The following is a 27,104-nucleotide window of genomic DNA, read 5'->3' as shown; positions in this document are numbered from 1 at the left end:
CTATTAACAGTTTGCTGTATATATATGCAAATTCCATGTGTGTGTCTAAGTATTGATACATTCATTCACATACTTATGGGTATATACATGGGCCAAGATTTTTTTGGATATTATATTTAATTTTTATTGAATTATAATTGACATATAATATAATGGTAGTTTCAGGTGTACAACATAGTAATCTGACAGTTTTTTAAATTTTAATTATTTTTTTATTGAAGGATTTTGCTTTTCAGAATTTTGTTGTTTTCTGTCAAATCTCAACATGAATCAGCCACAGGTATACATATACCCACTCCCTTTTGAACCTCCCTCCCATTTCCCTCCCCATCCCACCCCTCTAGGTTGATACAGAGCCCCTGTTTGAGTTTCCTGAGCCTTACAGCAAATTCCCATTGCCTATCTATTTTATATATGGCAGGCTAAGATTTTTGAAAATACTTTTACTACAAACTAGAACCTAACTAAACCAAAATAAAAATGAGGGAGGGAATAAAATGTGAGTTCTGAACCACAAAATAAATATCATTTCTAATAGAAATGGTTATTTCTCTCATCATTGCTCATCTAGAAATTATCATGAAATTTTTAAACATTTTTATTTATTTGACTGCACTGGGTCTTAGTTGTGCCATGTGGGTTCTTTAGCTGCAGCATGCAAACTCTTGCAGCATGTAGGATCTAGTTTCCTGAACACAGATGGAACCCAGGCCCCCTGCATTGGGAGCACAGACTCTGAGCCACTGGGCCACCAGGGAATTCCCTAGAAATTCTCATAAAATCTGACAAAAGCTATTCAGGCTTCCCAGGTGGCGCCAGTGTTAAGGAACTCACCTGCTGGGACTTCCTGGTGGTCCATGGGCTAAGACTCCATGCTCCCAATGCAGGGGGCCTGGGTTTGATTTCTGGTCAGGGAACTAGATCCTACATGCTGCAACTAAGGATTCACATGCTTCAACAAAAATTGCAGCCAAATAAATTTAAAAAAGAAAACTCACCTGCTAATGCAGGCGATATAAAGACCTGCATATAAAGGTCGATATAAATCAACCCAAGGATCAAACCGTGGGTTCATGAAGATCCCTTGGAGGAGGTCATGGCAACCTACTCCAGTATTCTTGCCCAGAGAATCCCACAGACAGAGGAGCCTGGCTGGCTATAGTCCGTGGGGTCTCCAAGAGTCGGACATGACTCAGTGACTAACACACATGACGGGTCCTCAGTGCTGTGCATGGGGGGTAGGGTGGAATTTATCCTTGGGAGCAGTCTGTTATCGGTTTTGCTTCATAGGATTAGTTTGGTATTTTAGAAAGATCGTTCTGGGACCAGAATAGAGGATGGATTAGAGACAGTGAAACCAGCTGAGGGGTTACTGCAATGTGCCAGGTGAAGGAGGGTGAGTGTGTGAACTGAGAACATGGAGCTGGATGTGCACAAGTCAAAGGAGAAGAGGGGTCTGGATGAAGAGACCTAGGAGGAAGACTCAGAACCTGAAAACCAATGGATATGGAGGTGAAGGGGAGCTGGTAGACACTCCTTCCTGGCCTTCTCATCTCCTAATTCTTTTAAAAAATATTTATTTATTTGGCTGCCCTGGGTCTTAGTTGCAGCACACAAGGTCTGTAGTTGCAGTATGTGGGACTGAATTCTCTGGCCAGTGATTGAACCTGGGCCCCAGCCCTGGGAGCAGAGTCTTAGCCCCTAGACAACCAGGGAAGTCCGTAAGATTTTTCTTTCTAAGCAGGAACTCTGTATCTCTTGCCAACTCTGGCCATGTAACTGGGGCTCAATTAAAGTTTTCTTTTTGTTCTAAATTTATTTCAATTAAAATTTTGAAGAAATCCTTCATTTTTTTAATCCACTACACAATCCTAAGCAATTTCTGTTCATGTTTTGACTACCAAATTTTTAATGCTTTTTTTCCCTTTAAAGCATGATTTCAACTAATAAAATAGTTCTTATTACTCACCCGGTCATTCAAAAGCTGATGGTTTAGGGGTGTCCAGGTACTCATCTTTGTCTGCATTTTGGGACCATCTGTGTTTTTTGGAGGTGCAAATGCCATCATGAAACAACTGGATATTCTTCTGTAAGAAAAACTACACCTGCAGAAGAAATGAATCATATGATCTTCAGAATACTAAAAATACTAATACCATATAATCTTTTTTAGTACACTGGGACAGGGACGAGGGGGAGAGTAACATTTACTGGGAGCATTTTCTATGTCAGGCACTTAACAGGTTTGCTCAATTAAAACCCATAACAATACGGTAAAGTGGTGGGTTTTAGATTATTTTACAGATGAAGAAAATGAGGCTCACTGAAGTTACACGCTTTGCCCAGAGTTATACAGACAGTAGGTGGTGAAACAGGGAATCAGACCCAGGTCTGTTGAACTCTGTTTGATTTTCATTGGATCAAGGGGGAAAAATCAGAATCACTCTTAGCTAAGAACATACCATATTGGTCAGAGAGGAGTATTAATAAAATCACAGTGCAATCTGAACTACTCCATCTTTGTCCCTTGTGACCTCCTTCTTCCTCTCTTACCTTTCTGACATCTAGCTAACAAGGGCTCTAGCTTGCTACCATATTTAAGAAGTAGAATGGTACAATGGACAAGGCCAAGAATTTACATATGGACAGATTTGGGTTTATTGGGGAAAATACACTGGTTTTCAATGCCCAGTATTGTATATATCTGCCTTCATTTTTGTGGTCTCACGGCATGTGGGATCTTAGTTCCTCAATCAGAGATGGAACTCACATCCCTTGTATTGAAAACATTGAGTCTTAACCATGACTGTTGCTGTTCAGTCACTAAGTTGTGTCCAGCTCTTTGCAACTCCATGGACTGAAGTACACCAGGCTTCCCTGTCTTTCACTATCTCCCAGAGTTTGCTCAAACTCATGTCCATTGAGTTGGTGATACCATCCAACCATCTCATCCTCTCTTGCCTCCCTTCTCCTCTCGCCCTCAGTCTTTCCCAGCATCAAGGTCTTTTCCAAGGAGTCAGCTCTTCACATCAGGTGGCCAAAGTATTGGAGCTTCAGCTGCAGCATCAGTCCTTCCAATAAATATTCAGGGTTGATTTCCTTTAGGATTGACTCATTTGATCTCCATGCTGTCCAAGGGAGTCTCAAAGGTCTCCAGTACCACAATTAAAAAGCATCAATTTTTCAATGCTCAACCTTATGATCCAATTCTAACCACTGGACAGCCAGGGAAGTCCCTATGTCTGCCTTCATTAGATTAAAGCACTCTAATTTCCATGAGGGATTACTTTTCCCTCAGTGTTTAGGGTCTGCTGGGTTGGTTAATCAAGGTGGCCTCCCCTTGCCCAGTCATGAGACTAAGCTAGGCCAGGTAACTGATGCTGGCTTAGCCTTGCTTTACAGCCACGGTGATCATTCAAAGTACCGTAGATGCTCTGAGTAGTAGACTGTTAAGCTGTTCTTAGACTCCTCTTGTAGGGGCTTCCTACAAGTGGCCAAAGTATTGGAGCTTCAGCTTCAGTATCAGTCCCTCCAATGAATATTCAGGACTGATTTCCTTTAGGATTGACTTGGACAGGCACACACTGCTATATTTAAAGTGGATAACCTACAGGAACCCACGATACAGCACAGGGAACCGTGCTCAATGGCAGTCTGCCTGGAGGGGAGTCTGGGGGAGAATGGACACATGTATATGTATGGGTGAGACCCTTCATTGTTTATGTGAAACGACCACAACACTGTTAATTGGTTATACTCCAATACAAAATTAAAAGTTAAAAAAAAATACCATTACCATAGACTTTCTTAGAACTTCTTGTTATTTACAGAGTTCTTCAAAGCCTGTCCTTGAAGGGGGCCCAACAAAATATTTTAAGGTGAAAAATACTGAAAGCAGATGGATGGCATTTTCACTATATATCTTCAGTGTTTCTGTTTTTTGTGCCTTCTTCCTCTCTGAAGGTATGTTTCACATCCAAAGCAGTGGTGCTGAGTTGGGGACTGCACAGGATTTGTCTGCCGACCCAGGGCTCCAAAAATTATAGCAGCAAATATAAGACAACTTTTAAAAAATATTTATTTTTATTTATTTATCTGGCTGAGCCAGGTCTTCATTAGGGCATGTGGGATCTAGTTCCCTGACCAGGGATAGAACCCAGGACCTCTGGACCACCAGAGAATTCACTTGGACAATTTTTTGATCCCACATGCCACAACTAACCTGGCACAGCCAAACAAATAAATAAAAATAAATATTTTTTAAATTAAAAAAACCATTAGTTTTTGACTTACAGACAATTCCCCCAAATGCTAGATCTGAAATTTTGTGACTCTCACTTAACATGTAATATTCCCTCTCAGGCTTAAATCAGAGCTGAAGATAAAGCCAATGTTTTAAAACCTCAGGGTTTTAAACCATAGATAATATCTTCCTGCAGTTGCCTGCTGATACCATTCCACTGGAATAAGGGGGAATTAAGGAGGTTCAGATGAGCCCTCACATTCTTAGCTCCTAACAGCTAAGTTTCAAAGGTGTAAGAAATGATTTCATTACAGTATTATTAATTGGCTGCTATAAAAATACACATGAGCAGGCAAATACATAAAGCACGATCACTGAGTCTAGATCTGCACAGTTAAAAATCATATATTTCCTTTTTTATTGCTATTTATGCATGTTTGATCTTTCTTCTATTAAACGGATTGAAATTTTGTGTTTTTATTTTTTTAAATTTTATTTATTTGTTTAGGCTGAGCCACTCGGCTTGCAGAATCTTAGTTCCCCAACCAGGGATTGACCCTGGCCTTCAGCAATGAAACTACAGAGTCCTAACCACTGGACGGCCAGGGAATTCCTTAAACCAATTGTTTTTAATCTTTTATTTTTTTTTCAGGGCCATAAAACTCTTTCAGGATATGATGAAAACTGTGAGTCTTCTCCTTAAAAAATGCATATTAACATTACATTTTGCTTACACCAGGTTAAAAACTTCTGTTGTAAGCTGCTGCTGCTAAGTTGCTTCAGTCATGTCCGACTCTGAGCAACCGCATAGACAGCAACCCACCAGGCTCCTGCATCCCTGGGATTCTCCAGGCAAGAATGCTGGAGTGGGTTGTCATTTCCTTCTCCAATGTGTGAAAATGAAAAGTGAAAGTGAAGTCACTCAGTCGTGTGTAACTCTTTGAGAACCCATGGACTGCAGCCTATCAGGCTCCTCCATCCATGGGAGTTTCCAGGCAAGAGTACTGGAGTGGGTTGCCATTGCCTTCTCCAGCTGTAAGCTTAGAAACTCTCTTTTCCCAGTTTGAGTAGAAAACAATCTGATTCTAAGCACGATTTCTGATTAGGACAAAGTAGCTTTTCCAGGGCCTCCCTAAGGTTTTGCATTGTTGTTGTTTTTTTTTTTTTTTCTTCCTGGTTCTTCAGAGCTAGAAATTATTTGAAATAGGTTTTTTTCAAATCAACTTGAATAAAGTTTGGTTTTCAGGAGATGGGCCTGGCTGAGAAAAAGAGCCCTCCGGATAATAGTCTTATTGAAGCAGGCAAATGGAGGTATCCTGCCCTAGTTTTGGTCATTATCCTTTTACAGTTTTTTCCTCTGTCCTTTCTAGAAGACGGGCAGTGTGCCTATCTGCATGCCCACACTGGTTCACAGAATAGACCACTCAGACGCTTTCATACAACATACAAAAAAATAACAAGACAAAGCAAGTTGCCTTCCCTCCTTCTACATACAAACCTTGCTGTTGTTTTTTCATGACCTCTTTCCCCCTTAATGGCTGTCCTTATATGTTCCCCTTTAATTTTTCTTTGGATAAAGGGGAAGAAAAAGGGCTTATGGCCCTTACCCCCAGTGTGTGCTTCTAGTGTCATGCTTAAAGGCAAGGATAGGTCCTCTGGTAAAGTTCCAGTGGTTACACACCTCCAATCCCATCTTCAAAGCCATTTTTCACACTGTTACCATTGCACAACTTCACTAAAGATCTATTAGGTCTGTATTAGAGCTATAAAGACAAGTCTTGACTATAATGGAGATTACAGTCTACCACAAGAGGGTTTTTTTAACAAATAAAAATGTATATATTTAAGGTGATGTTTTAATATATGTACACATTGTGGAATGCTTACCACAATCAAACTATGTAACATATCCATCACCTCCCATAGTTACTGTGTGTGTGTGTGCATGTATGGGTGTGTGTGCACGTGTGCGTGTGTGTGCATGTGTGTGCTTCTGTGTGTGTGATTACCCTTGAGATCTACTCTTCTAGAAAATTTCAAGTATTTAATATATTACTATTAACTATAGTCGCCATGATCCCTGGGCAGGAAGATTCCCTGGAGAAGGAAATGGCAACCCATTCCAGTATTCTTGCCTGGAGAATCCCATGGACAGAGGAACCTGGTGGGCTATAGTCCATGGGGTTGCAAGAGTGGGACACAACTTAGCGACTAAACTACCACCACCATCACCACATAGTCACTCTGCTGTACATAAGGTCTCTAGAACTTATTCATTTTATAACTGAAGGTTTGTACCCTTTGATCCATATCTCCACATTTCCCTACTCTCCAGCTTTGGCTAACCACTACTCTACTCAGGGAAGTATTTTTTAAAAGGTCTGTTAGTCATTTTTCAGCTCGAAAACCTTCAGAGACTCGATAATGGCTACAGAATCCTTAGCACGCTAATCTAGGTACACCATGAATTTACCCACACCTACCTTTTCGGCTCATCTTCCTCTCTCTCCCTTCATGCTCTATCTGTACAGACACACTGAACTTCAGATCAGAGAATGTGGTACAAAAATTGGTGCGTCTTTGCTAATGTAGTTTTCTGAATGTGCTCACCTGAATCCTAATCTCAGTAGTACACAGTAGGTGCTCAATAAATACTTGTCTAAATCAGCCGAACGAATGAACACAATAGTGGAGGTGAGGTGGTTTAAGGATTAAAGCTAGTGGCAAAGAAGGTACAACTCAACATTAGGAACCGAGCATTGGGGTTAGACTCAGGATAATCGGGTTTTTATTTGGCATTTACAGAGCAGAACACGGTTTAATTTCTCCACTAACACACAGCTCACCCATTGTACACTGCAGTATCATCAGAGGAGGAAATAAGAGATTACCAGGAAATGATCAGGAAATAGGGTACGGTTAGATTTAAATATGAATTCATCTTATATTCAACTAGGTGGAAACAAAGAGAAACTATAAGACAATGCAAAGAGCTAGTGCTCTGATAGGCATAGAAATAATTATTTGTTGGTTGTTAATTTCATATATATGATGCATCTGGTAATTTAACTGACAACACAGAGCAAAATGTAATTCCCGGGGTCACTGCCAAGGCTCGTGAGAAGCCCAGGAGGACCTGAGAGAAGAGCTCTCAAAAGAGTCTCCATCTTTTTCATGCAGTGATCACTGCTCTCACCTCTTTAAGTCTTTCTCTTCAAGTCTTTCTCCTCAAGCCTCTAGCGCTGGTGTTGCCATAGCTCCTGTTTCTGTGACTCCGTCTAGCACCCCCCCTTCCAGTAGTCCAATCACTACCTATAAATCTTTCCGCTGGCATCCGGGGTCTCTTAGGCAACAATGTGTGGTCTCTTGATTGGCCGGGAGATCCTAGAGGGCTGGTTCCAAAATTGGGCACACGGACAAAATGGAAAAGTGTGAGCGCCGAGAGGGTGGGAAAGGCTGTCATCTCTCAATATAATGCTAGGACGAAGATGCAGCCAGTCCTGAAATAAACAGCATTAAATGCCCGCATTCAAGCCATAAGTGTGTTCCAAATCAGGCCAACCTACTGAGTATGCCCAGTTACATCGTTCTGGTCACTCCAGGGTTCTGAAACGTCAACTCCATTTCTCCGGGTTTTTAGAGTGGCCAACAGGTAAAAGAAGGTTGCAGGAAAAACAATTCTGGAGAGGTTCAATGAAAGAATAGCACCTGCACACAGGAAGTGGAAGAACGTGGGAAAACTGCCCAACACACAAACTCAGCAATGCTTCAAGATGAATTTTAATTTATTGGATTAAGGAATTCAGGCCGACCAACAGATACACCAGGGAACCAGCAGATGGCATGCCTGAATAAGGATAACTCCAAATTTGGGAAATTTTACGATCTGGTTTAATTTAATTAATTAAATTTATGGAGCATCTACCATGTAATGAGAGGCAGAGTGAGAATACAAGAATAAAAAAAGAAATCTAATGAGGAGGATTTGAAAATGCAATGTAGAAGTAACTACTGTGATAGAACTATAAACTAATGCTGGAGAAAAACAACATTTCGAAAGGGACCTCTGCGAAGTGTAAAACAGTTCTTATGGGCAGCAGCTAACCAAATATAAAAAAAGAAGACATTTCTCATTATCTCATGTTTCCTAAAATAAAAATGTACTCTCTTCCAAGGTAAATAAATGTAAACCCCATGTTTAAATTGTTTCATTGTTTTGAAATAGGCAGCATTCGTATATCTCCCATTTAAAAAGAAAATGAAAAGTAAAGCTCACAGAGGTCGCTGCTTTCTTTCGAGTTGACAAAGGATCAGTAAGTGGCCAAATTGAAATCAGAACTAATGTTGTCTGAATTCCAGCCTAGTGGTTTTATGTATGGTTGTATGTTTTATGATCAGGTTGTATGTAAGATGAATAAACAAAGACTTTTGCAGGGGTGGAGGCCTGGGGGAGGTAAGTAGATGTAATATTAAATTACCATGTATTACCAGTTAACATTGATGGTTTCAAAACGGGTTCATCCAGAAAGAGACCAGTTTTAACAACTCAATGGGAGAGTGTTGGGTCTCAGTGAAGTTCCTGCTCATTAAAGACTTTCTATTGGTGGTTATAACATTGAATGAAAGAAAGATGGGGTTAAAGAGAGCCTGACACTTTATCCCTGTTAGATCTGAATATTTTTATCCCTGAAAATAAGGTCCCTTTCATTGATCCTCTCAACTAGCATCCTCTGGACCTCTCCTTGTTCAGCCCTTCATCAGGCTGACTGCTGATGCCCCAAATCTGAACAACACCATTCACATTGTGTTCACAGTGAGCACATTGGCTCAGTGTACTTGAAAATTTAACATTGCTTTTATTTAAAATTTTAAAAAATTCCTTTAAAAAATATTTACCTATTTGGCTGCACTGGATCTTAGTTGCAGCACAGAGGATCTTTGATCTTTAGTTGTAGTATATGGGATCTAATTCCCAGTTATTCTTCAGTTGCTAAGTCGTGTTTGACTCTGCAACCCCATGAACTGCAGCATGCCAGGCTTCCCTGTCTTTCACTAGTTCCCAGACCAGGGATTAAACCTAGGTCCTCTGCATTGGGAGGGTGGAATCTTAGTTACTGGACCACCAGGGAAGTCCCTCAACATTATTTTTAAAGGAAACATTTCAACCATAAAGAAACATTTACAGACTTGCCTAAGAAACACCCTTTTCTCCCTGCAGAGATTTTTAAAAATGTTAACATTTTGCTTCCTGTGTGTGATTAACAGTTGAAGCCTCTTTTACATGCTGCCCAGATCTCATTTTCCACCCTGCCTGCCTAGAGGCATCCACTGTCATGAAATTAGTGTGCTGCCCACTTGTCCACTTTTTATCCTTATTATATATACGTTTGGCCTCATAAACAGTGTGACTGTTTTAAAGAGCTATCATAATTTACGTACTTTGTAGTTTGCTTCTTTCAGTCAGTGGTCTATTTCTGAGATGTGATCATGTTGATACATTCAGTGATAATTTCTACATCATTCCCACCTCCCACTAGGAGCCAAGATATGTTCTATGCCTGACAGTTTTCACAAGACCATGTGTAAATTGCATAAAAATGTGACAGCAGCACATCTCTAGAGGATCTGAAGGTACAAGGGATCTAGAAGTACCTGAAGCAGGTCCACAATGATTTTCATAAACGCTCTTAGATGCTTCACTCACCCTTAGTAGAGTCAGTATTGGCTCCACAGGACACAATGACTTGATAAGAATCAGCTTAAGGATCAACATTACTTTTTTTAAAAAAAGTATTACTTCATTAGTATTTATTAATGAATTGAAAATATCATTTCATATCTCTTTTACGATGCATTTCCCATAGCTCATCTTCTGATGTTAAACTATATTTATGACTGTCTAAGCTCAGTATTTATTATCATTTAACTAAAGAGCCTCTTGATGAAAGTGAAAGAGGAGAGTGAAAAAGTTGGCTTAAAGCTCAACATTCAGAAAATGAAGATCATGGCATCCGGTCCCATGACTCCATGGCAAATAGATGGGGAAACAATGGCTTACTTTACTTTCTGGGCTCCAAAATCACTGCAGATGGTGATTGCAGCCATGAAATTAAAAGACGCTTACTCCTTGGAAGCAAAGTTATGATCAACCTAGACAGCATATTACAAATCAGAGACATTACTTTGCCAACAAAGGTTCATCTAGTCAAGGCTATGATTTTTCCAGTGGTCATGTATGAACGTGAGAGTTGGACTATAAAGAAAGCTGAGCACCGAAGAATTGATGCTTTTGAACTGTGGTGTTAGAGAAGACTCTTGAGAGTCCCTTGGACTGCAAGGAGATCCAACCAGTTCATCCTAAAGGAGATCAGTCCTAGGTGTTCATTGGAAGGACTGATGATGAAGCGGAAACTCCAATACTTTGGCCACCTGATGTGAAGAGCTGACTCATTTGAAAAGACCCTGATGCTGGGAAAGATTGAGGGCAAGAGGAGAAGGGGATGACAGAGGATGAGATGGTTGGATGGCATCACAGACTCGATGGACATGGGTTTGGGTAAACTCCGGGAGTTGGTGATGGACAGGGAGGCCTGGAGTGCTGCGGTTCATGGGGTCGCAAAGAGTCGGACAGGACTGAGCGACTGAACTGAACCGAACTGAGGGAGCACCTTTAAAAAAGATTGTTTCACTGGTGGTCAAACAGTAAAGAATCTGCCTGCAATGCAGGAGACCTGGGTTCCATCCCTGGGTCGGGAAGATCCTCTGGAGAAGGGAATGGCAATCCACTCCAGTATTCTTGCCTGGAGAAGTCCATGGACAGAGGAGCCTAGTGGGCTACAGTCCATTCGATCGCAAAAAGACAGGACTGAGGGACTAACACTTCCACTTTTCTTTGTATAAAATAGTTGCCTATAATTAAAGAGGCCACAGAGATGTGTCCCAAGGGTTTGGACAAACCACAGATTATATAGCTGTTTTTGGTCAGTCTCCTAACATGGGGGTGGCAAAGATGCAGACAGAAAATTGTATTCAAATATACTATCTTAACCAAGTGTATAGTTGAATAACGTTAAGTACAGTCATACTATTCTACAAGATCAAAGTATTTAAGTCCTTGTGCTACCAGAGAACAAAATGATGCCTGTGAAGTCTAGGTTGAAAAGGGAGGAAAAGGAGGAAGGTAGATAAAATGATGGAGGCAAAGATAACAGCTTTGGCTTGGAATGAATGAATCCAGATTCAGCCCTTAAAACGCTGCCTGGCTTTGGCTAAGTCTTTTTAACCTTTCGGGGCCGCTCTTTTCCGCGTCTGAATAATGAGAGGTTAGGTTTAGATGACTTCTAATGAATCTTTAAGTTCTGAAATAGCTTATGTAGAAAAAAATAAAATATAATCACATATGAAGAAAAAGAAGAAACATTTCCCAAAGAACAGAAGATGGGGAATGCCACCAATAACCTCAAGCCCCACCTGCTCACTAAAGTGGGTGTTGATAAAGAGGGTATCTGCTCTGCTGCTTCAGCCTGGAGCTCTGCAGTATGAAAGCTGACTACCTCCATCTGCACCCAGTACCACCCTCAGCACCCGCCTCTTAACCATCTCCAATCCCCGGGTCCCCAGGGGGCACGCTGGTTCTCGAAACAGGTTTTGGTGGTCTCGCAATAATAGCGTTCCAGGCTTGAGGGATGAGAGTCGCAGCACTGTCTCAGCAGGGAAGGGAAGGGAAGGAGAGCTTTGCAAAGGGGACTGAGGGCATTTAAGAAAAGCTTCCAGAGCGCGGAACGGCTCCGCGGGGGCCGGACAGGGCCAGGCATCAGCCTCGGCGCGACGTAAAGAACAACGAAACCCGCGAACGGGTATCCAGAAGGTGCGCTCAAAATGGGAGCGCTCGGCCGAGCGTGCGCAGCGCGCCTGCGCCGTACGTGCGCGCGCATCCCCCCTCCCGCCCCCGCCGGGCCGCGCGCCGCGGCGATCGCGAAAGCTCGCGGTCGCTCCGAGGCGCGCGCCGGCGGTCCTCGCTGGCTCCGTTTACCTGAGGGGCCCGCGGCCGTCCCCGGCCGGCGCCGCAGCCCCCCGGGAGCCGGTCCCCGAGGTGTGAGGTGAGCGCGGGTCGTGCAGGCCCCTTCCCGTCCGGCTCAGCGGGAAAAGGACTCAGGAGTGGGGACTGAGGAGGTGCCGCCGCGGCTGCCCGCTCCTCGGTCTAACCCTGTGCCGAAGAGCCACCAGCAGCCGCGGCACCTCCTCCTCAGGGATCGTTATTCTCGTCGCCGCCAAAACAAAAGCTTTGGGCGCCGCGCTGTGGAGGGGTGTCTCGGGGCTTTCTCGGGGTGGGCGGCGGGGCGCGGGGGAGCCCGAGTTTCGGGCTGGGGGCTGAGGCGGACCGATGCCCGCCGACTGGATTAACCCTCTCGGTCCCGAGCCCGCGCCGAGCAACCTGTTCGAGTGTGGCCCGCGCTCCCTCCGCGCCGCCCCCGGCCCAGCCCTGGGGCTCGGTCGGCGCCGCGGGGGCGTGTGGCGCTCCCGGGCCGCTGGGGGCTGTGGGTGGAGGACGCGGCCGCTGGCTGGGAGGACAATGCACCGAGCGCTGGGCGCGGGGGCGCGGGGGGCCGCCGGGACCCGCCTCGGGGCTTCCCGGGTCCCGGGCGGCGTCGCAGCATCTGGACTGCCTCCTGTTTCTACTCCTGAAAGTTGTCCCCTCTCCTCCCTCCCGTCAGTTTTGCAAAGTCTGCATATTCCTCCTCGAGGCTTCCCCCTCTGCCCTCTTGGACGCTCCGTGTGTTTGCCCTGGGGTACCGCGGAGAGGTTCATCCATAGCCTCTGAAATTAGGTGCTGTTAAACATTTCAAGACATTTTAGCATCTTCCTAGAGGCCGTTTTCAGAGTTAGGTGCCTTCCTCAATAAGAGAAAAAAGGATGTTCTTTCTTTCTTTTTTAAAAGAACAAAAGCATATGCCACTAATTTAGGCAGAGAAGTCAACTTGAAGTTGCAAAATATCTAGGAAGGAGGAAAAAAGGTCTGGTTTTTGGCCCAGAATAAATGAAAATTTGAATTTTGGTTCCCTTCTGGATGTAGGCAGACAGAGCAGCAGAGCAGACCAGCAGCTATAGAAATAAATGACTGCTCTAGGTTGGTCAAACAAGATCTTATTTTATGGAAGTAGTTTGGAGAGACCTGTAATGTTTATTTACGGCAATTGGGTTACTTGGTAAAGCCAAAACCGCAGGAGCAAGGAAACAAAGACTTGACAAGGAGGATGCTACCTCCCTCCCTCTTGAGCCTTCTTTTAGCCTTTAGTGGTGTGCTGACAGGCAAAGGGCTAGATAAACCCGTAGTTCTGTTATTAAGAACCATTTTCTCCTCAAGATAATGCTTTCCATCCGTACTTTTAAGCAAATCAATACCTTCTTTTTCCTCCAGAAGAAGAAGAAGAAAAAAAGTGTTTGTTTGAAGTACCAAACCACAACATAGAGGTAATAAGATAGGAAAGTGATGTAAAAGCTTAAGTGGGCAGGCTTGCAAGGATAGAGCTGAAAATAAAAGATAATTGAGATGCAATTCTTCTTACAGTGTTGCCTTTTATTTAGTGAAATAACAGGTTCCTCCTCTACCCTCCTCCCCCCAAGTGCTCTGAAACTGTCAGGAAAATAAGGTAATTAGTAAAGCCTACCGTCCTACCCTCTCTTTCCTCCTCCTCCTTTTTTTCCCCACCTCATCCACTAGTATTACCTGCCTCTACATCTCTCCTAGATCTACCAGTGCCCTATTAATAGAAGAAGAAAGGACTATCTATAGGTTCTTTCATCCCTTTTTTCATCTTAGGTACTGTATTCCTCTGAGCATTATTTTGTGCTTTGAACATTTAGGTGGATTTTTCTAGAGAGATCCCCAGCCATGATTGAGATATTTGAAATAGGGAGGCTTGAGGTGAAGATAATAGTAAAGTGCACATTCTTTCTTTGTATAGCACAGTGTTGTGAGAGTGTCATCATTGGGCAAAGAGAGGGGGTTTTAAAGTCATGGTAAGTCCTCTGTTGCCCACTTGACAGGAAAAAAATCTCTCTCCCCAACTTAAATTTCGTATGTGTTAGTAAAACTATGAGATGTCATACTGAAAACTTATTCAGAGAATGTTAGTTTGTTGATGTCAGACTGCTGTTGACTTTATTTTCTTAGGAGACGTGATAGGAAACAGTTCTTACTGCATCTTTACCTTCTTTCACAGGGAAGAGCAGTGTTGGCCTCAAGTATTTTTTAACCCCTAAATTTCTAGAGTTAGAGACGTTTAAAGCTGCAGCTGCCCACAAAAAGAGCAGTAGTGCAAATGAAAAGCAAGACTTTGAAATATGCATGAGAGGAATTGTTCAGTATTGATTTGGGAGAAGAAGGGTCACAGAGTCTTGAGGAAAGAAGTGAAGGTTTTTAATAGTGGCTTTTCCAGAAGGTTAGGAATGAATGTTTGAAAAGTAACAACTCCTCTTTGACAAGAAAGCAATTTTAACTGACTGTTGCATCAGAAATGGTGAATCTATCTTTGAGTTACAATTTGTTATGCTGAGAACTAGCAACAGTGTTGGTGGATCCAAGGAATGGCTGTGAATGAAATTTAAGAAAAAACAACTAGGCTGGTAGGCCTAAAAAAAATCCTGGTCCCCGAAGTTTATCTCATTAAACTAATTTTGTAGTCAAAACATGCAGCCATCCTAAAGGGGGAAAATAAAATCAGGAGCTTGGTATTAGAGCATTTTCTGAACACATTTTAATGGAAAAGGGAAACCAGGCTGGAATTTCAACCTGATTTTTTTTTTTTTTTAAAGTCCAGACTCTGGCCATCTTTTAAATTTCCAGTTTTGTTTTTAGTTTTAAAAGATCTTCTGCTTCTGCTTTCTCTAGTCTTAAAAGTAATGTATAATTTGTAAGATGGACTGGATTTTGATGCCTACTATTCATTTTAATTTTGAACTTTAATGTATTTGTTTTTCCTGTATTTTTTTTTAAGCCCCATCACTCAGCACACTGGAAGATTAGATTATCTTTTGTAATCAGTAGATGACTAGATGGACTTTAAAAATTAGATAAAGTAGCAAAGTGATACCTTGAGAGTAGTAAGAATCTAGGCCCTATGAATTAAATATGGAGCTATATAAACTTTAGCAACCAGAAAACAGTATCCTGAGAATGAATTTATTTTTTAAATAAGATATGGAAAACAAAAGGCAAAACCCACATGAGTTTTAGGAAAAGGAATCTAGCACTTTGAGCAGTGATATGCTTTCAGTGTGTACTTTGCTCTCTAACAAGATAATAATTTCCTTGAGAGAAGCTTCAGAGGTAGTGATTGCTAATCCTTATAATGCAGTCTTGGAAAACAGTCTTGGAAAACTCTGAAAGAAGACAAAAGAATATCCTCCTGTTCCCACCGTAGCCAGTGTGTTTGAGGCAACCTTTAATTTCTGAATTGGAAACGCAAAATGTTAGGTACATTTACAGTGTGTCAAGATAAGTAAATCTAAGCTGAGAAAGATGAAAGGAAGCTTTCTGTACAGAAGGTGTGAATTGGAATAGAACTGCTAACATCTTTTGTTGCAGGGCCCTGCTGACAAGCCCCCAGGACCCACTTTTGTCATTGTCTATTCTGGGATTCTGCCTGCTTTCTTTCCTCCTCACAGTTGCCATCTCCTGCTTTTCCCACCTGAGTTCTTTGGGTCTGGCTTTGTAGCCAGCCTCTGAAGACAGTCTTTCCAAGATTGCATCCCCTTTATTGCTGTTCTTCAAGACAAATACTCAACTTGTTTTAGGGGCTTTTACTTTTTATCATCAAAAGAGAACTGGTAAATTGGGGAATATTAGATTCCTGATGTTACACATTGATAAAAATTAAAGTATAGGGTTAAATGTCTCTAGTCCTTTTTGTTTTCTGCTGAAATAATCATCAGGTCACTTAATCTGAAATTAGTTTCCCACATATCTTATATTGCTCTGTAAAGAAGTGAATGTCTCTTTTCTCAGGGTTAGGGCATGAAAAACTGTTGCCAGACCCCTCATTTTTTACTGTCATTGGCGCCCAAGACTGTTGCCTCCAGTTAATCCAGCAGTTCCCTTTATTCAGCTGAGATTCTGCAGATTCCTATAGTAAAATATGTAATATCAAAAAGAATGCAAAAAAAATCTTTTAACCTTTATGTAGTCAGTTGCTGTATTTTTTCAGTATTTCCTGGTTTCCTCAATCTTCTGTGTCCTGTTGTCTGAAACTTACAGCTTCTTCAAGGATGGTTCTCTTGGGAGAAAGGACTGTTGCTATCCATACTCATGTGATCCTGATTAGAAGCATTTATTTCATCATGTTATTGAAGAGCAATTTAGAATATATACCAAAAGTTTTTTTTTTAACTGTGCATAATATTTGATTCAGCTGAGAGGTGATGTGATTTTTTTTTCAGTTATTGAAAATCAATTTTTGACCCATTCTAAGTTTATCATCATTTTTTTGCTTTTCTTGCTACCTGTAGTAGGGCATTTTTGTGTCCCTTGGCTTGTTACTTTCAACAGCTGGTAAATCATTCATTCAACTAGTATTATTGTCAGCACACATTTATAGATTTAGCAGACTTAATTTTCCCATACACAAATAACATACAACAGATTTTAAAATAACATTTCAGCATTTATAATACTTTACTATTTTTATTTTGTTTTTGTTTTTGTTTTTTGACGACGCTGTGCAGCTTGTGGGACCTTAATTCTTTGACCAGGGATCAAACTCTAGCTCCCTGAAGTAGAAGTGGAGTCCTAGTCACTGGATTGCCAGGGAAGTCCCTATTGTATTTTTAAACAATTCAGGTAGTTTTATTCTGTTCCATGTATGTGTATTTTTGACAAAAGTGGGAGACTATATGCTGTTTTGTAAACCATTTAAAATTTTATTTTTCACTTATTGTATTGTTACTGTCTTTTCAAGTCAGTATATATAGATCCTGCTCATCATTTTTAGTGAGTGTGTTATGTGTTGGTTGTACCCTAGTTTAACCAATTCCTTATCGGTAGACTTGCAGATTGTCTCTGGGTTTTTATTTTATAAACAATATTGTACTAACATTTCAGTTATATATAATGTGTACTTGTGTTTACTTTCTTAATTGTAGAATAGGTTTGCTGAATCAAATTATATACATTTTAAGGGCTTTTGATGTCCATAGCTATTTTTTTGAGGTACCAACTAGTTTGCTTTTCCTCCAGTAGTAGTTGAAAATAGAGAATTTCCTGGCAGTCTAGTGGTTAGACACTTCACTGCCCTGGCCCGGGTTCAGTTCTTGTTTGGGGAACTAAGATTCTGCAAGTGGTGTGGAACAGCCAAAAAAAAAAAAGTATTTCCAAGTGTTGAAATGTTGAATATATTCTTTTTTCTGCACCCTCTCCTATACTGTGTTCTGTTATTGTTAACTTTGCTCATCTGATTGGCAAAAATGTTATATATCATGTTTGTATGTTTTTATTAGTAAAGTTGAATATCTTTTCATGTTTGTTGGCCATTTGTATTTCTTTTGTAAATTTATGTCCTTTTTCCATTTTTCTATTAAAGTAGTATTCTTTATCTGCTTTTTAAAAAATTCATTTTATATATTACTTTTGCTAAGCACATAATTATGTGCAAATATCCTATACTGTTTTAAATCATTCTATTTTAGGATAGCATTTCTCAAAATATGACTTATAGATCACTTGTAACAGTACTGAGGTAATCATCAGAATACATGTATATCATTCATTTTCCAGAGGTTCAGATTTCTTAGACCTATGGTTCTAAGATTCTATGAATGTGCTGCATATTAAAATTAGAGAACGTCTGATTTGGAAGAAATATAAATTCCTTAATATTTTTACTGTTTCTATTTTTCTTCTTGTCTCATGGCATTCTACTGTTTTTTCTTATTTATCTTAATAATCATAAACTACAGTCTTACTGTATTAAGGTTTTATCCTACCTCAGCCTAATATAATAATTTTACAAAAATGTTTTGATATATGGAAATTTGAATGTCAAAGTACATAAAGAAAAGCACTTTTGTAAGTTTGTGAGAAGCGTTGTTTGTAAATGAGGCAAAAGGAATAACTGAGAGAAAAAGAAGTAAAATAGGGTAGACAAAAGTATAAGGGGGTTTCTCATCTGGTTTAAAAAACTCAATGTTACTTTGTTTCTTCCTCAAGTTTTGTATGGTAATCTTCTTTGAACCATAAATTTGGAACCCGTACTGCCTGAAAAATAGTCTAAATGAAATTTTTATTGTTAGATACATATTCAGTAGGGAGCAATGTTCCCTTTAATTTTTTTTTAAGTTGCAAGCAGATGAACATGCTGCATAAGCAGCAAACTACAAAAATTGAACTTATATGGATGTTTTGATACTGTAGCCAAATAAAGCTTTCAGGGCTTATTTGACACATTTAATGATATGCATAATTGTTACCGTGCTGACTGTGTTTAATATCACTTTTCCATAGCCAGACATCACATTTCTGGGCCCAGCTTGAAGGAGGAAAAAATATGGCAGGCCAAGAAGCTTTAACAAATATTTCTGATTTAAAGATTTCAGTGTTACAGATTGCTTGTAACTTTGGTGTTCCTAATTCCTAAGGTTGTAGACTTTCCTTTTCCCTTCTCCTACTCAAGACCATATGATTGGGGAAGAAATTGGGAAGATTCAGCCATGGCTTTACTTTCTCCAAATAGTTTTTTTCTGCCCAGTAATTAAAGCTTGGGATGCAGAGGTCCCTGTCATTGGTAGTGAACAAAGGACAGTTTCTTTCTCTACTTTAGCCAAGCCGGTTCAAGTTCTCAAGGTCTAAGCTGTCATGGGCTCTAATATCTATTTGAGTTGTCCTGTTAACCTGGGTCTCTGAGAATTTCTGAACCTGACTTTCTCATGTTTTCCCAGCCGAGGTTGTGTACTTCAAACAGAAATATTTGACATGTGTGAAACGAAAACAAAGTAAAAGCAGACTTAACTTGATTACAAAACCAAATGGAAGTATGATAGTTTTAGAATATACTTTTTCCTACCAAACCTGCCTTCCACTCTACCTACTCTCCCAGCCCCAAAAGAGATGCATAGTTTTGTCCCTAGAAAAAAAGTGAAAGTGGAAGTGCATCCAACTCTCTGCAACCTCATGGACTGGAGCCTGCCAGGCTCCTCTGTCCCTGGAATTCTCCAGGCAAAGAATACTGGAGTGGGTTGCCATTTCCTCCTCCAGGGAATCTTCCCAACCCAGGGATCGAACCCATGTTTCCAGCATTGCAGGCAGATTCTTTACCGTCTGAGACACCAGGGAAGCCCCCAGGAAAGGCAGTGTCAAATCAGACTTTGAAACTTTGTAGAAACTCTTAACTGGAAATCATTCATATCCCACGCTGTAACTTTCTAGGGTTGTCTTTTCTCTGCAGCCTGACTGTGTGTAATGAAGCATTTGTTGGTCAAACGTTTTCTCTATCTATGTGCTAAATTTTTGTACTATCTAAAAGGATGAAGCATTGTTGGGAAAATGTCCTGATACTAGTTTTAGAATCTTCTGTTGGCCAGTTCAGTATTGGTTGATAGAAGTAAGTCTTTGTATCCACTGTCATTCAGTAATAATACTACCTAAAGTTTGATGTTGCTTTACCTTTTATAGAGTACATTATTTTATAATTCACTCATACATTTTTGATAGGGAGGTGCAATTTTTAGAAAGGAAAATTCTGAGGTCAGAGAAGTTAAGTGATTCACATAGTTGGGAAGAGGCTTCAATCCATATCTTTTGATTTCTTTATATTTTACACCTTTCACAGATACCATCTGCTGAATCATGTAATGATTAAAACATAATAAAATTTAAATAACTTGGTATTAAGTGTGGCAGATATTTAAATAAAATTTAGGACAACAGCTTGCAAGTTTTTCAAAGTGAATTAATTAGGTCCTATGACAAATGAAAAACTACCATTATAGATGGGAAATTAAACTATATGTTATATAAACAACTGAGGGGGGAAATAGTGCCTTTAAGTGCTATTTATGGATTCTCTGGTATATCTATAGCAAGAATGATAAGGTAGAAAAGCTATAGTATTTTTTTATGAAATACCCATGTATTTTATCTGTAAGGCAGTATTGTATCTCTCATCAAAGTTTGTAATTGTTGTTGTTAGCCACACGCCCGGCGTTTGGAATTTTAGTTCTCCACCAGGGAGTGCCCCTGTGCCCCAGCAGTGGATGTGTGCAGCTTTAATCACTGGACCACCAGAAAGTCCCAAAGGCAGTGTTTTACAATTTCTCTTTCTAGTAGTTGATTGTTAGTGTGTAGAAACGCAACTGATTTTTGTATACTGATTTTGTATCCTGCAGCTTTACTGAGCTAATCAAAGTTTTAATATCAAGCCTATAATATTTTAAGAGGAAATCGCTAATTTCTCCCATTTTTTAAAAAAATTATTTTTCAGATATTTCAATCAAAGGAAGAAATAGCTCTTCTCCTAAGATGGAATCTGTTGTTTGGGAATGTGGTTGATCAACTTGACACGTTGGCCAAATGGTACCCGATGTAATAAAATGAAAAGAAGAGGCAAGATGATGTCATTTTCCCATATTGTGAAACCAAAAACAAATGCCTTTTGTGAGACCAAGCTAACAAACCTCTGACGGTGCAAAGAGTATTTCTGTTTGAAGAACTTAACAGTAAGATAGAAGAAGTACTTTCAAGCTGAGACCTGCAGGTGTACAAAGATCTAAAATACATATTGAGTAGGCCTGATCATCTGAATCTCATTCAATCAAGAAAGCATGGCTATGAGTAGGATCGTCTTCTATCTGTGGCCCTTGACTATGTTTGTGGGCCATATAGGTGGGCACAGTTTGTTTTCTTGTGAGCCTATTACCTTGAGGATGTGCCAAGATTTGCCTTATAACACTACCTTCATGCCCAATCTTCTGAATCATTATGACCAACAGACGGCAGCTTTAGCAATGGAGGTAAGACTTCATCTATTATTTGGCATGTCATAGAAAATTACTCTTGTATTGCCCTTTTAATCAGTCTAATGAATGTCTCTGATAAACAATATGAAAAACATGTACATTAAAAAGTTACGTATTTAGGTTCAGACTCTGATAGATTAAAGATTTCATGTTTGGGGAATGTTACTTATCTTAGTTTTCAGATATTATTCTTTTATGAAGAAATTTGAAACATTGAAACTGGGGAAGTAATAGCCTTTCAGAAGTTTAAATTGTTCAACTTATGGTTACATTTTTTCTGTTAATTGAAAATAAGACTTTAAAGAGCAGACGATAATAATAATATTCATAATTCACTTAGTAAATATTGAAGGTAACATGATTTTGAAAATGGGTTCTTTGGTTCAGCCTTTAGGCTGATGGGTTTACAGTATTTACATTGTCTTAAATACTTAAGATGGTATCCTGGTCTTACTATCTTCACATCAATTTAAGAACAGTAACTCCCAAGCAGTGATAAAGGTTTTGTTGTGTGCATTATCTGTTCCTGACCTTTTAGGACTTCATGAAAATCTGTTGCCTTACTTGAATTTTTCTAATGATAATTCTTTAGGCACTTTTTAATTATTTTACTTTAGAAGCTATGACAAATTAATGGATATAGTTAGTAATAGGTTTAAATAATTTTGTATGTGTTTTAATAATGGTTTTAGAATTGTGGACAAAGATATGTTTACCAGATAGGAATTAGGAGGCAGTTGGAGAAGGAAATGGCAACGCACTCCAGTATTCTTGCCTGGAGAATCCCATGGACGGAGGAGCCTGGTGGGCTGCAGTCCACGGGGTTGCAGAGTCGGACACGACTGAGTGACTTCACTTTACTTTCTAAACTGACAGTAAGATGTAAAAGCTTTGGAGTTGTATAAACTGCAGCAGCAGCTACCACTTTCTATCTGTATTACTTTGGGCAAGTTATTTGAACTTTCTTACCATTGTCACTTTGCTTGTAAAATAGAGTTAACATGTTGGAAGGTACAAAATGAAGCGTTTATAAAGTACTTGGCACAGTACTTTTGGAGTTAGTTCTCTTAAAGTGATAGTTTTTACCATTTTCCCATATTCTAATATTAATGTAGCTACATAGTACATAGACTTTACAGTTGTTTTTTTTTTTTTAATTTTAGTCTTTAATCCTTTGTTACAGTGCTTTCAGCAAATTGAATACTATGTGTTTTGGAATCTTCATTTTATAGTAAAATTCAAAGGTTTAGTACTTCCAAGTAAACTAACATAAATCTATCTGGGAAATTTTGTAGAAAGATTATTATTCATAGATTTTGAAACGTAGAGGGCAACTTGTATAGTCCAAATATTTGGAAATATTGTAGAGGTTGAATAAAATATTTCTGCTCTTCCACTGACTATACAAAGTCTAACTGGTAAGGAGAGATTTGGTATAGACTGTTAAATTGGGTACATGAAAATGGGTATTGGTTTAATATAGGAATTTGGTTCCAGGCATGGTAGTCCCTGTTGGGTATTAAAACTACCCAGTTCTCTCACCAAAAAAATGAAGAAGTAGGACTATCTTTGGTTCTGCTGTCATTTTAAGTCAGTATAACTCCTTTGGAAAGCAAATAGAGTTGTAAGAAATAAGTCATAAAGATTTATGTACTGATTTGGGTTTAACTTTTGCCTCTTTCATGTAGCAGCTTTCAGACTTTGAAATTAAGTCACCTAACATCTCTGTGATCTGGAGAAGGAAATGACAACCCACTCCAGTATTCTTGCCTGGAAAATCCCATGGACGGAGGAGCCCGGTAGGGTACAGTCTATGGGGTCGCAAAAAATCGGACATGACTGAGTGACTTCACTTCAACATCTCTGTGAAAATCATTTATGAAATGGCACTAATAACAAAAACACTTTGAATGGCTATTAGGATTAAATGAGAGATTTAAATAGCTAGTACAATGCATGATGCAGAATAGATGATCCACAAGTGTTAATGCTATTCCAGATTTCATTTCTAAGTGACCGTAGAGAAAGTACTAGAAAGACGATGTATTTGTTTCACATGAACTTGCATCTCTCATTGTGGGCTCCTGGGGCTTTCATAATGGTGGCATGGTGAGCTGCCTCTGTCCTCTCTTCAAACATGCCCATATAGGCTAGACATTTTGTTGGCAGTGAGACTGCATCTTTCTGAATTTCACTCATTCTAGGGAGAGCACCTAGATGAGTAAGAGAAAGCTCTAGTGATATGAAGTAATGTTGGGGATAGTTGGCTTGGTTGTCATATCAGGACAGTGATGTCACTGACAAAGTCTCCTGATAGTCTGAGAGTGTAAAGTTTCTGTAATAGTATAGGATATGGAAATTCAGCAATCAACACAACACACTGCACACTTGCAAATAGAAGTAAGGATTCTTAGATCCTTACAAGGACTTGTCTGCTGATGACACCCTCCTGTCTCTGATCCAGGAACTTTGGATCAGCTTGCCAGCTTTTAGCAGGAGAAAATAATTGGAACAGGTAACCCTAGCACATTTCATCCAAAGATGGGCTCGATAAAGGACAGAAATGGTATGGACCTAACAGAAGCAGAAAATATTGATGGCAAGAATACACAGAAGAACCGTACAAAAAAGATCTTCATGACCCAGATAATCACGATGGTGTGATCACTCACCTAGAGCCAGACATCCTGGAATGTGAAGTCAAGTGGGCCTTAGAAAGCATCACTATGAACAAAGCTAGTGGAGGTGATGGAATTCCATTGGAGCTATTTCAAATCCTGAAAGATGATGCTGTGAAAGTGCTGCACTCAATATACCAGCAAATTTGGAAAACTCAGCAGTGGCCACAGGCCTGGAAAAGGTCAGTTTTCATTCCAATCCCAAAGAAAGACAATGCCAAAGAATGCTCAAACTACCACACAATTGCACTCATCTCACATGCTAGTAAAGTAATGCTCAAAATTCTCCAAGCCAGGCTTCAGCAATACATGAACCATGAACTTCCAGATGTTCAAGCTGGTTTTAGGAAAGGCAGAAGAACCAGGGATCAAATTGCCAACATCTGCTGGATCATGGAAAAAGCAAGAGAGTTCCAGAAGAACATCTATTTCTACTTTATTGACTATGCCAAAGCCTTTGACTGTGTGGATCACAATAAACTGTGGAAAATTCTGAAAGAGATGGAAATACCAGACCACCTGACCTGCCTCTTGAGAAACCTATATGCAGATCAGGAAGCAACAGTTAGAACTGGACATGAAACGACAGACTGGTTCCAAATAGGAAAAGGAGTACGTCAAGGCTGTATATTGTCACCCTGCTTATTTAACTTATATGCAGAATACATGATGAGAAACGCTGGGCTGGAAGAAGCACAAGCTGGAATCAAGATTGCCAGGAGAAATATCAATAACCTCAGATATGCAGATGACACCGCCCTTTTGGCAGAAAGTGAAGAGGAACTGAAGACCCTCTTGATGAAAGTGAAAGAGGAGAGTGAGAGAGTTGGCTTAAAGCTCAACATTCAGAAAACAAAGATCATGAAGATCATGGCATCCGGTCCCGTCACTTCATGGGAAATAGATGGGGAAACAGTGGAAACAGTGTCAGACTTTATTTTTTTGGGGTCCAAAATCACTGCAGATGGTGACTGCAGCCACGAAATTAAAAGACACTTACTCCTTTGAAGGAAAGTTATGTCCAACCTAGATAGCATATTCAAAAGCAGAGACATTACTTTGCCAACAAAGGTTCGTCTAGTCAAGGCTATGGTTTTACAGTGGTCATGTATGGATGTGAGAGTTGGACTGTGAAGAAAGCTGAGCGCCGAAGAATTGATGCTTTTGAACTGTGGTGTTGGAGAAGACTCTTGAGAGTCCCTTGGACTGCAAGGAGATCCAACCAGTCCATCCTAAAGGAGATCAGTCCTGGGTGTTCATTGGAAGGACTGATGCTGAGGCTGAAACTCCAATACTTTGGCCACCTCATGCGAAGAGTTGACTCATTGGAAAAGACCCTGATGCTGGGAGGGATTGGGGGCAGGAGGAGAAGGGGACGACAGAAGATGAGATGGCTGGATGGCATCACCGACCTGATGGACATGAGTTTGGGCGAACCCCAGGAGTTGGTGATGGACAGGGAGGTCTGGCGTGCTGCAGTTCATGGGGTCGCAAAGAGTCGGACACGACTGAGCAACTGAACTGAACTGAACTTTAGCACATTCTTGAGTGTTCTTTGTGGGACTGGATGAGTTGAAAGACATTTCCTAGGTATAGTATGTTTCAGCATACCCAGGCTTCAAGCCTGCCTCGGGTTCATTCCTGTACTGATGTTTGGTGAAATCAAAATGAGTGCTTTGAATGAAATAATATATGATATTGAGCTAAGGATGCCAGGAGAGAAATTGCAGAATTTGGGGTATTTCTGATTTGCTTATTATTGTTCACAGTCAACAAGTTGGGTGTTCTTTCATTGTGTATAGAGAATTCTTCCTCAATACTTCCATTGAAATTGGAACATGTTCAAATAAATGGGGTGAATGTCCATTTATTAGATCCTCGTTAGTATGTTTATTTCTCTTACTTTACAAAAGGTGCGTTTATACACAAACACACACATTAAATTTTTCTTAAGTTCTTAACTTGATGTCTGTCTTTTCCTCAAATATTGTGGTTTTTGATAGAAAAAAAATTGCTCATTCCTGAGTTTCCCACACCATTTTGAACTGTCTAAATTGCCAAGTAAATTTTTAGGAGCTGTCCAACATGGACAACAAATTGTCAGTAACTATTTTTAGAAACCTACATGTTACCAGGTATTTATGACTTTATTGGTAATGAAAGAGATCTGAGCAGTTTTTTTTTTCTATATTGAATAATTAAGCCCCGTTGAATAGGACAGGTACAGTTTATTGGAAGAAGCACTAAAACAGGAATAGAAGGCTTGTATTCTGTCACTGCCTTGTCTTGTGACTCCCTTGTGTCCGTTTCTTCTAGAAAGTATTTTCCCTGTCCCTTTTACAAAGTTTTTGTTAAGATCAAATGGTACAATTTATGTGTATTTTAAAGAACTTTAAAAAGGTAAAATGCTCTTCAAATACAGAGCATCATTCTTTGCTGCCTGTCAGTCTGTTTAATTTTAGTTAGATTGTGGAATAAGCAGTCTTTAATTTCTTTGGGAGGTTGATTGCTTTTTTTTTTTAACTAAACCTGTATAGGATAATCAGAGGAAAAAGCATCTGGAAAGGTTTCTACTTGCCTCCATTTCCTGTTTTCTTTTGTAATTCTCATTAAAGATTTTCTTACAGCATGAGAAACTGGCAGGTGCATAGATCCTAGTGGAAACAGAGATCTTCAAAGCCTGAACGTTTTTGGTATCCTTTATGGCTCATTAAGAACAAAGCATGTTTGAACTAGTTTCCCAGTTATCCAAGCTCAAATTTTAGCCTTTTCTCCCTGCAACTTTTTATTATGGAAGATTTCAATTATGTGGACATACATGGAACGCCATATACCCATCATCCAGCTGCAAAAATTATCAGCTTATACTAGTCTTGTTTCATTTATGACTGCACACCCAGCTGGGTTACTTTGAAGCAAATGCCACACACCATAATTTCATCCATAAATATTTCCATATATATCTCTATAAAGTAAGGACTCTTTCAAAATATGTAAACATATCACTTGCTCAGTATTTTCAAATATATGCTCGAATATATTTTCAAATATATGTTCAAATATATTTTCAAATATATGTTTCATATTAATGTTCAAATTACCCTTGTGCTGTTCTTAGTCTCTCAGTCATGTCCAACTCTTTGCGACTCCATGGACTGTAGCCCACCAGGCTCTTC

General features: G+C 39.9%; 2 protein-coding genes across 6 annotated transcripts in view; one reads left to right on the top strand and one right to left on the bottom strand.

The window, feature by feature from the left end:
- Window positions 1-7,602, bottom strand: part of FBXO16 (F-box protein 16) — a 50,788-nt gene extending 43,186 nt beyond the window's left edge. For 3 of the 4 annotated variants that reach the window (XR_003512182.1, XM_027549032.1, XM_027549033.1), the window contains exons 1-2: window positions 7,440-7,602; window positions 1,970-2,105 (exon numbers count right to left, since the gene is read on the bottom strand). Coding sequence is in view for 3 of the 4 variants with exons in the window: in XM_027549032.1 (XP_027404833.1) it covers window positions 1,970-2,068 (99 nt within the window). In the remaining variant the exon portion in view is untranslated. The remainder of the gene's footprint in view (window positions 1-1,969; window positions 2,106-7,439) is intronic. The other variant, XM_027549031.1, reaches the window with a different exon arrangement.
- Window positions 7,603-12,188: 4,586 nt separating this feature from the next.
- The window catches only part of FZD3 (frizzled class receptor 3), a 90,097-nt gene continuing 75,181 nt past the window's right edge, over window positions 12,189-27,104 (top strand). Inside the window, exons 1-2 of one of the 2 annotated variants that reach the window (XM_027549030.1) lie at window positions 12,189-12,342; window positions 20,716-21,244. In XM_027549030.1, coding sequence (XP_027404831.1) covers window positions 21,056-21,244 — 189 coding nt within the window. In that variant the 5' untranslated portion in view covers window positions 12,189-12,342; window positions 20,716-21,055. The remainder of the gene's footprint in view (window positions 12,343-20,715; window positions 21,245-27,104) is intronic. The other variant, XM_027549029.1, reaches the window with a different exon arrangement.

The sequence above is a fragment of the Bos indicus x Bos taurus genome, chromosome 8 (genome assembly GCF_003369695.1).
Source record: "Bos indicus x Bos taurus breed Angus x Brahman F1 hybrid chromosome 8, Bos_hybrid_MaternalHap_v2.0, whole genome shotgun sequence".
NCBI classification, from domain to species: Eukaryota; Metazoa; Chordata; class Mammalia; order Artiodactyla; family Bovidae; genus Bos; species Bos indicus x Bos taurus.
Note: the sequence above shows the minus strand (reverse complement) of the source record. Positions and strands in the feature narration are given on the sequence as shown.